The sequence below is a fragment of the Melanaphis sacchari genome, unplaced genomic scaffold (assembly GCF_002803265.2).
Source record: "Melanaphis sacchari strain LSU unplaced genomic scaffold, SCAv2.0 Contig0_pilon_pilon, whole genome shotgun sequence".
NCBI lineage: Eukaryota > Metazoa > Arthropoda > Insecta > Hemiptera > Aphididae > Melanaphis > Melanaphis sacchari.
This window is the reverse complement of record NW_020270366.1, coordinates 20289206-20300973: the sequence shown is the minus strand read 5'-3', so window position 1 is coordinate 20300973 and position 11768 is coordinate 20289206. Positions and strand designations below refer to the sequence as shown.

The following is an 11768-nucleotide window of genomic DNA, read 5'->3' as shown; positions in this document are numbered from 1 at the left end:
TGCCCTATAAGGATCTCCTGTTTAACTGACTACCAACGTAAAATGAATTTCCAGACTGCAAATAAGAAAATGATATTATTAAGCATGCAATTTCAACACAATATAATTGAGTACACGACTTATATTATAGACATTATAAGTAAGCATTAATTTTTTATAATAACAATTAGAAATACGTATAATCAAAATAATTAAAAATTTTGGCAACTTAACATTACAGTGACTTAACTATAATACATAAATAATCTTCATGAATTTTTTTTAACATTTAAATTTTGTACTACCTATATCTAGATAGGCCAGCCCATGATTAACATTTTGACGTTCAATTTCATAACTTCATATACTTCCATGTCTCTAAATACTTTTACTAATGTGAGGCTAAAGAATATGGGAGATAAAGCTTCCCCTTTGATATTTCACTTCAAGCAAATCGACCAAGCTTTCCTCATCAACAAATTTCGCAACAGATGTTCGAGATACAAATTTCAATCATTTATAAAATAGTTTTTTGCGTATTCAAAAGTAGACTTCAGCTGTTGTCGTTCATGCTATGACAAGCCTATTTGAAATTTATATGGAAACTGCGTGTATTCATTTTTAAGTTCATAATTTTACGTGCATAGTGAAAATTTTATTTGTAGTCGTTATAAATCTCGTGGAGCCAAATTGATATTCTCTAATAATATAAATAGCGTATACCAATAATTTTTTCAAAATTTCTAAATACGATGCATATTATATTGTAGTATATGTCCTTTATACAGGACCAAGGACGTCCGTGAAAACTTTTTAAGTGGAGGTAGGCAAACATCTTTTCATTATACATATGTATAATACACTTACCTACCTACTTTTTTAAGCATAGTAATTTTTTAGATGATGCATTTATATTCCATATAAATTAACTAAGAGAAAACAACAATAATAATTTTATACTATTATTAAATTATGACTTATGAGTCATAATTTATGAACAATAACATGAAATAAAAAAAAATAAATATTTAAAATAAATTCCAAAGCGAGGAGCGGATTGCCTATACTTTTCCATCCTTTCGAATGTCTTTGAATGGAACGACCCAAACTTATCGATAGTTTTTGACATTTACTGTATTTAATACTTCCTAAACGTTGATTACTAAAATATTAAAATAATATAAAATGCATTATTAAATATATTAAATATAATTTCTGCCAATGTACTAATGTAATAATATCATATAAATAAAAATTATATTCAGTTAATATGAATATTATTTATCCGTGGCATAAGAACGAATAATGATAACAGCGGTCCACACCGAATCCTATATAACAATAATTATTATGATAATATTATGGTAAATTCCAAGCATATCGTTGACTACGAAATTCTTTGTGGAAACTTCCTGCCTTAAATGTCTCAACGTTTTCATCGCATAACTACGTCATAGTACGTGCACCGCTGTATCAACATTGCGTACAATCATAGTTTGACCTACACCAAGAGGTCAAACGACAATAACATACGCTACATAAATAATGTACACAAAAAAAAAAAATGTACAACTATATAAAATGTACATATTATATTGTATATTATAGTGAATATATAAACATTATATAATGACGTCTGTTTGAGCGGATACAATTTTTTTGTTTATTTCTCAGTCAATTTAATCATAAATCCATAATAATATATATACATTAATACATACGTTGATAAGTTGCTTACGAATTTACGAAAATAAATACTGGCCGATAAAACACAGATGAAAACTAATTTTTACATCAGCAATTAACATGTAAAGTATTACAACACATTATAGTGTGCTTCGAAAGTTCTATAACACTGGTTAGAACAACTACAATTTAACAACAAACTTGAAACTTTCAAAATAATTAAATAATAATTTTAAAAATGTATAAAAATATTTTTAGTTGAGTAAACATTAATTTACACATAGTTAAGTTCTCGGTTTTCTTAAAAATAGGTAACGATCTCGTTCTGCGTATAAATAACAGAACACAAAAAGCAAATCACTTTAGTTTAAATCTAATGCACCTTTTAACATAAAACCACTGATAACATCTACTACTTAGTAGACTTTTAAACATAATTAAAAATTATTATTAAAAATATTATTATAATTATTAATTTAAATTTTAAAAAAAAATGTAATTATCGAATAATTCCAAATTCATATTATTTGATTATATAATATGAATGTAGCAAAAATGTTTATAAAATATATAAATTCATATAGATACTTGAAAATTAATTAGGTACCTAAATATGCACTCACGAGTGAAAAAATAGTCAAATGTAATAAATACTTAACATTTAAATTACGAACGCGATGAAAAACATGTTCTTAACTATTTAAAAAGATGCTATATTATAAATATATATTTATACTAATCATGAAACATAACCAGGGACGAACATAGAAAAAAGTTTCGGGGGATGTTTTTGGAAATCAGTTATTAAAAAATAGAACTTTTTTTAATAAATATAGGAAATACAAAATAGATATACCTAATAGGAAATATGCCAATACACAATAGGCATAATTTTATTTTATTTCTAAATCCTGTTTAAGTATTTTTTAATTTTTTTTCAAATTATATTAAAATTTTAATTTGTTAGTATTAAAGTTTTATTTTGCTTTAGTCTATTTTTCATCAACATAATGTAATATTATACCTGTCTAAAAGTTTAATATAACAATTAACATTAATTAAATAAATAATCATACAAATAACCAAATATTTCGGGGGGTGTTTGAACACCCAAAACACTCCCTTGTGTACATCCCTGAACATAACGTATACGTATTAGCCATTAACTATATTAAAAAATCATATATTTTAATGGGTATCAAGCTGATATATAAATACATTTATTGTAATTGGTATTAATAATGTTAGCCGAATTATTTCTGGTCCACTAGTTATATACTGCACAGTGCACAACAATAATGAACTACAACGTATTGTTGATTAGAACATCAAAAAATTGTGTCATACTATTCAACTTAAATACGTGTTATATTATATACAAAAAAACACATGAACACATTTGAAAACACATAAAGTTAAAGTTAGTAACTTTTGCTTAGTTACATGATGAGTTACTTCTAATTTAACAGGTTAATTTTTTTTTTTTATAACGTGCTACAGTTAAGATCCTAATAATCAGTTAACTAATTGTATAGTCATGTAGTTTTAACTTTATAAAATATATATTTTTTTAGATTTATAATATATTTTGTAATTTCAAAATCTATTTATCGAAATAATTTTTTAACTCGACACTAGAAATTTTGAAAACTATTAACAAATTTTCAAATATTTTTTTTTAAAAATTAGTCAAAAAAATAATTTGTTTAACGAAGTATTTTTATTTTTATTTTTTTTACTATTAATATTAAAGGCTTTTACTTTTTTGTGAAATAGCTTATATTTTTAATATAATTTATTAGAAGAATATTCCTTGGCGAAGATTTGACACATGTAACAATTGCACAGTGAATTGGTTATAACTTTTATGAATTTAAAGTTTAGATAAACGGTAGACTAACCAAAATCAGCGTAACCCCCTACGATGTTTCAGTTACTTAATATGTTTGTATATAATATATATAATTTGGTTATTGTGTTTTAGCATGAATACATTTTTTTATCACTATTTACTACTTAAATTTATAATAATGAAATATTATAGAAATTCGAGTTTTGACCACCCACTTACTTGGTTATTAATATTAAATTGCATAGCAAACTAATCAAAATAGATATGTACAACTTGCCAGTCTTATATGCAGGTATTAAAAATTTAATCTACCAGAAAAATATGAGCGCCACTCGATCGATTTATTCTTAAAACATTAATATTATATTTTCATCTTATCATCGGCCTTATCCACTTCAAACCTATACTTATTAAGTTATAAATTAAAACGATTATCGGGTAGGTATAATACTGTACTAGTTTAGGAACTCGACCATTTAAATACTATACAACAGTGAACAGACCTTCCTTTTTTTAAATATGTTTGCTTAGTATATCCACAGCAATGTATGAAATATATTGACGTGTCAGTGTTTTTATTAATTATACGTATAATATAATAATAAAAATTTTTATTTTTAAAGCATTACATATTTGGATGTTTAGAAATACTTATCTACAATAGTCACCTAATGTTTCCGCAAAACGAACTTTGTGAGCTAGTGGATACCAGTGCTTCTCAAACTAGGGACCGTGACTGGTGGGCTGTGAAATATTTATTTTAGTACATAATTAAAAAAAAAAAAAAATAATTAATGATTTTGATTAAGGGGGCCTTGGCAGTTTCACATTAAATTTAAAGAGGCCCATAACAAAAAAGTTAGAGAAGTACTGGCGTACGCAAACAATGATTTTATAAATAGATTCTGCAATATTAACGTTAGAGAATACCCATTTATAATGACTGTTTTTTCTTTGTCTAGATATTATTTATATTTTATTTGCTTAAAAATTGTCGTAAATTCCTCTTGTATTTATTCTTCATATCTAAATAGTTTCGAACTACAAATACAACGTTTATAATTGGTATTTGTTCCCATCAAATACGTCAGTACTCATTGTTTCAAAAAATACTAACTTTTTTCGAAATATTTCTGTTTTATTATTTCAAGTTATTGCAGAATAAAATACTTGAAAAATCTAATTTTATATTTACTAAAAACTAAAAATTCCTAACTAAGAAAAAAATGTAGAAAAACATTTTAAAAACTATTATTTTTATTTTTTCAGTTTATACATTGTGTAACAGTATTATAAATATTTATACTCCGAAATTATTTTAATTAATCAACATTTTAAACACTTCATATAATTTTATTTTAGTTTGTAACGTAGCTATAATGTAACTTAGTATTATTGATATCGAATAGTTTTTATTTAAAAAAAAATTTTAATTGAATTCTCGAACAAAATAAAACATATTCAGAAATTATAAAATTGGCAACATAGCCTATAAAAACGTTCGCAATCATGTTACAAAAATGGTAAAACGTTCGCAATCGTGTTGCACCCTTCCAATTCATAAATCACTCCGGCAAAATTGGAATTTTATGTATCAAAGTAGTTCAAAAAATATTTCGCTTTAGAATAAAAGGAACTAAAAGTGGATAAACGCGTACATTATCCTTAAAAATACTAAATAGTAAGAATATATTTTTTACCAACTTAAAATTATGTAAAAACATTATTTTTATTCAAAAATGTCATAAATTTTTAAAACAATGATTGTACTGCGGGCATTTAATCACCGATAAAAAAATAAATATATTCTTCCAATGTAAGTAGTTATTATTATGACTACATATCAATTGTGCCAAAATCACAGGTAAAGAAAAAAAATTATGATGTAGAAAAAAGGTACATCAATGCACCAATTGATTTTTAAAAATATGTAATGATGTGTATCATACTATTAATACTAATATCCATTATCATTAATTTTAGAACTTGTGTAGAATATTAGGTAAATTAGTAATTAACAAAAATGTCTGGTAACTTAAGATTTTTTTAACTACGAATCGAATCTGTATTTACATATCGGATTCTCTAGTTTTATTTTTACCTAAAGCATGACAATTTAATCTACGGCATTGTGCTCGTAGGTATGTTTGAAAATTATTAATTTTATTATTATATTATTTTATTTTATGAAGATAAAACAAAATTTAGACAAATGTTATTCGTTTATAATGTAAATTCCTAGTATTTTTCAGTACTAATACACTCGTTATACGTATAATTGCTGTGGCTTACGTTCTTATTTATCATGAAAATAGTTTTAAGAAAACATGGTATAGATTAAAGAATTAATATAATATAATATAATATATAAAGAATATTACACAAGTAGTGTCCCAAATTTGACGCAATTGACGAACATCGGGTATAATTAGGTATATCAGGTATATGTAATGAATTGAAACTTTTTAAGGTGTACCTATGTATAATATTTATATATATAATGCGTAACCAATATTGTATATCTATAAATAAAAAAAATACCTAGACAGAAATTCTATTTCATTAATTAAATTCTAATTGCATTTCTATGGAACAGACAGTCGTCAAATTGAATCACAAAACTGTAAAATATTTAATAATTAGTGAGATTATTTTCATTCAAAATTGAATTGACAATTATTTTATGCATAGCGTCCAAACACTTTAAACAGGCACCTAATTAATACCTTCGTTGTATTATGAACTACAATTTTTGACCTGCTATTACAAGAATCTCCAATACGTTAAAAGCTTCAAAGAAAGAATATTTGAAACACAATGTAATTTGTAAAAAATCAAACTCAGAATTATTACACTGCAAATATAATAACTTCAGTCAATATCTACTCTTGTTTTTTTTTCCAAACGATTTTAACGACTATTTTCATATTCTATACAATTTTGAATTTGATGATTTTTATTATTTTTGAACAAAGAAATTTGTATATGTGGCAAAAAAAAAAAAAATATCCGTGCCTTAATGGATTTTAAAATGATTACTAAACGCAGTAACGAGTAAAAGTGAATATTATACTTGATTTTAATATATTATATTTATACGTAATTATAACTTTAAATACCTAATTGTTAACATAAAAGAAAAACAGCATTTCTCACCATGAATATATTAATATTATATATAATACATTATTTTCATTCTACGAGTTAGATTTATCTATAAGCAACTGAAATTCATATTAATGGTGAAGAATGTGTAAAAAATAAACTAAATTAATTTTATATACTAACGAGAGTATCAAACTAAACCAGTGGTTCCCAACTTGGGGGGCGTATACACATCGCTGGGGAGACGCAAGCAGTCATCTCAAAGTAAAATTTATTCACTATCATTAATAAAGAAGTAGTCTTTTCGAATATTATAAAGTTTAGTTGTAAAATGTAAAATAAACAAAAAAGTTATAATTTTTTCAATTTATAAATGGGGGCGCGAGATTTTTAAAAATCTACAAAGGGGGCGTAGAATAAATAAGGTTGGGAACCACTGAACTAAACAAACAAGTTTACTAAAAAGTGAATAATAAAATATTTTAGAAATTCGAGTTTTAACCATTTATTATAGCTGGTTTTTGATCTTAAATTGCATAATAAACTAGTCAAAACTATTTTATTTTTTTACTTTCACATTTAATAATGTGTTTTTAAAAATCAATGGTGTGTAGGAATACACATTTTCATTTTTCAAAACAAAAAATTATTATTTTTATTATTTGATGATATTACTAGCTTATAATATATAGCTTATAGTAAAGGGATCGCAATATATTTAATAGCTTAAAATAATATAAATATGTTTTAAATATTACAATAACAAATAAAACTCCTTATAAATGTAGTTATGAGAAGTTTTAAGTCTCTACGAATAGTATTATTTTAATCACAGCATAATAAACGAAATCGTTTATTTTTCATTTAAATATACAACTTCATTAAATTTATAACTTAAATTATCTATAAAAAATTCTTTTACACGAAATTTTAAAGATTTTCAGGTTGTCATAAGAAAAACGTTTAAAAAATCTGGTAATTATTTTTTAAGAATGTTATTATACTTAAAAAATTGTCGTAATTTTGTTAAAATTTAAATCTCAAATTTATAAAAATAAATTTGCCAACAACATATTTTTAATATTTTGTTATAACTTAAAGCACAATTTATAAAGATCTATGTTTTTACAATCATCTTTTTAAGTCAAAAGAGATAAATCCAAACTTCAAACACCAAAAAAGGCAAAAAAATGAGATTATTAATCGCAGAATTTACAAAATAGTAAGTATCAAAATAGCGAAAATAAATACATTTTTTTTATTTTGATTTACAAAATATATACATACTGAACATTATATAAAATAAAATTTATAACTTTATCAAAAATGTTATTTTAAAGCAACTAGTAAACTAATGTAAAATATAGGAACATTTTCAATAAATATTTATGTTAATATTTTCTATTATGATATAATTTTCAGAATATTTTGACTCTTTTGTGCTATAATTAGGTATTTGAAATTTTCTATTTTTCCACGCACAAGTATGATTAAATTTTTATTAAGTTAAAAATTATGAAATTTATTTTGTAGTACAATGTTCTTCATACATCTAATCTTACAACAGTATAAAAATGCATATTCACACACGACATCGATATTTTATGAAATCAGAATTGTAAATTATAAGACACTATTATATTTAATTATAGGGACTTAAAACTTTTTTTTGTATCATTATTTTTCATACCTATTTAAATTTTCAAAATATTCTTATTAATTTAAATAGTTACTAATGTTCTACTATAAAATGCAGGTCAGTATTAACTTATAAGTTATAAGTTATAATAATAATATCTTATAGTTAATATTTTTCCAAAAACTAATTCAACAAATGATTCAACCTACCAATAATAACTTATAAAATAAATTAATTACTAATAGCAACAAAAATATAATATAAAATGTCCTTCATAACACATGCTAATACTGACAAAGTCATACCAAGTAAAGTAACTTCTCTGGTTTTTAATTGTTTAGTTTTTTTTATTTATAAATTGTTCCGAATTTACTTATTTTTATATTTTGTAAAACCTTAATAGAAATATTAATACAACTCCTATTTTCTTTTTAATTTTAATTGTATGTATAAGAGCATCATCACACTTCAATCCATGGTGACACAAGTTTTTGTGAAACATTTGTCTAACGGTTAAATATGAGTGATTGGCAGGTACATACTACATATATAGTGGATAGAGACTACTGGAAAAATTTCTAAATTTCAATTTTGCTCATAAATCATTATGTATAATTTTATTTTAGTTCTATCAATGTCAGCCGAAAGAAGCTTTTCAAAAATTTAATAATTACATAACTAATTATTTTTTCTATAGATTGTTATGTTTTAAGTTCTAACTTAAACATAAAAAATTTAAAAAAAAAAATCAAATATTAATTGTAGCCGCTAGATTACTTCTTTTTTTTCATTTAATTCATGTCATATTTATTTATAGCTCAGATTCTTATTATAAATAAAGTTTTACTGATAATGAAAAGTTATTTTTATTGTAACATCTTTAATAAGAATTATTAAAATAATAAATTTAATATGAAATTATAATAGAAGTTATAACTTATAGGTGATGCAAAAAAATTTTTTTTGTTTCACTGACAAAAAAAGTTGGTGCCACCTTTATTTCAGTCTACTCCACTTGGACTAATACTAGTATTACAATATTAGATAAATATTTAAATATATATACATATACAAAAATACAGATATTATATATTATTATGAAATAATGTAAATTAATGATAAGATATAATAATAGTTAATCATTTTTGCCAATAGGTAATATAAAAATTATGAAGGGGAAAACATTACATAGATATTAAAGAATTGAATGATTAGGCAATTATGTTACATAAATGTATGAGATTTATTTTTATTATCATTTCAAAGTTATTAACCTAATAGTAATTATGGTACCACACACAAAACACATAAATGTAATCTTAGCTGGAAACATATAAAGTTGAATGAAAATTAAGATATTGTTTAAATTGTACAAATACTAAATAAAATTATTATGATGTTGATATTTATACTTAAATTCAATAAACATTAAATTTGTAGTTTAATAATATTTTATTTATCTTTAAATGTATATTGACAAATTTTAAACAAGAATCAAATGCAAGAATAACTAAATGTTAATAGAATCATTGATTACTTTTTAATTTATTACAATATATTATTTAATAATATTAAATAGGACTATGTATTATTATCTGTGTCTGAAATATCAAAACCACTTAATACTAATTCAATGGCAGTTTCCAAGTGACCACCTCCAAGTCGTAATCCTTGTAGGTTTAAAGATTCATTGTACAGACCCATTTCTCTCATTATTCCTAATTGATGTGAATAATCAACTGTGGGTATAGTTGGTTGACTTGGTACATTATTAGGAGTCACCAACACATTTCCTGTATTTCCAGTTGATGTACTTGCCCCACTAGTACTTGGCTGTGGTTGCTGTGTTGTTACATTTGCTATAGCTGTTGCTAACTGTGCGGCAGTGATGGCAAAAGGTAAGTTTCTATTTATTGGTTGACTGTTAGTGTCTGATCCAGGAGATGAATCATCTAAATCTTCTATTTCTTCATCACTGGCAGCAGATATAGATCTGGCCAAAACATCTGATGCCAAGTGGTTCTAACACATAATGAAAATATGTTCCCATTAATATAAATAATAATAGGCATTAAGGATTTTCAATTAAGTTACCTGCACAACTTGTTCACGAACAACTGCAGAAATTTTCAATGCAGCTAATGCCAAAGCAGGATGCTTTTCCGCAATGCGTTTCACCAAGCCAACATCATTGACTTTAACTAACAACTCAGAATGTTGTAAAAGAGTAACTGCTATAGGATCTTCATTCAATTGTGGAGTATTCAAAAGCAGATCGTTTATCAATTTAATTTTATTAATTTTCATTAATGCACATTTGTATGATATATTTAACGAGAGTGAACGAAATGCTACACCCAGTTTCATTAATCCTGAATTGCTGTTGTCAATGTATTTTAGAGGTTGTGTCTTTTCAAGATTTACCTTTTTGAACAAATGCACTGTAGCTCCGTTAATTATATCATACATATAAATAGGAACAGAATCTTCCATGATATTTCCAGAATAAGCCATTACAAAATTATCTTTGTTAAGAGTGTTATCTTTTTCACAAATTTTATGTCTCAATACGCTTACGTGCGACTGCAAATCTATGTACACTTTTTCAGTATACATAGTCATTGTACCCAAACGTAATTTTACGTTAATCAAGGAAATCTCTGGTTCTTCACTCAACATGTTTCCAGCTAAGATACCACAGACAACACGGTAGGATACAACCGACGATGACGCCGAATGTAATTTACACGCGTGAACCTAGTATAGTTTAATTTCGTGTGTAATAAACCAATTATTATGAATATGTAAAAGAATAATATATAATATATACCTACCTTATTATTGGTGGTCTGCAACAAGGGAGAATGCCTGATGAAAAAAAATCGAGTTGAATTAGATGTAGTAAATTTCAATTAAGAAAAAAAAATGATCAAGCAACAATAATTATAATCACAATAGAGATATGGGACAAAAATATTAATGACTTAATCGTAAAATAAGTTAAATAATTATTTAATAATAAAGCATACTTATTTATCGTCAAACACAAAACAACGACTCTGTTTGATATAGAACTTAAGAAAGAGGAACTGATTGGTGAATAGTGATCAATTATTAATTAAATAAACTGAGCAACTGACAAGTGACTAGACTCAGGAAATGAGGAAACAACAACAGTAAATAATAATAATAATAATAATAATAATAATAATGATATGCACAATTCAACGTTTATTCATTTCGTTGGTCCATCGTTCGTAGAACCGTATGGTTTATGGTTACCTCTACAATGTTGGTTGAAGTACTTATCTATTAACCACCAATTTAACCAAAGAGCTTCTACAAAACATATTCTGTGCGATAACAAACGCAACAATATCAATCCAGTTTAGGCGACAATCCTGAATCCATAGATAAATACCACAATTTATTAAAATATTAAAACATCTTAGTACGTAAAGCCAATTAATAAAAAGAATATTGTGTTCTCGTGGGAAATGGATCAAT

The 11768-nt window shown here is 24.7% G+C and overlaps 1 protein-coding gene across 1 annotated transcript; it reads right to left on the bottom strand.

Annotated features, from left to right (window-relative positions):
• Window positions 1–9739: 9739 nt before the first annotated feature.
• Window positions 9740–11455, bottom strand: LOC112598119 (ubiquitin-like protein 7). The gene is made up of 4 exons (XM_025344516.1): window positions 11291–11455; window positions 11096–11129; window positions 10356–11018; window positions 9740–10283 (listed from the first exon to the last, which is right to left on the bottom strand). The coding sequence occupies exons 3-4, from the start codon at window positions 10938–10940 to the stop codon at window positions 9843–9845; spliced, it is 1026 nt and encodes a 341-aa protein (XP_025200301.1). The 5' UTR covers window positions 10941–11018; window positions 11096–11129; window positions 11291–11455; the 3' UTR covers window positions 9740–9842.
• Window positions 11456–11768: the final 313 nt, after the last annotated feature.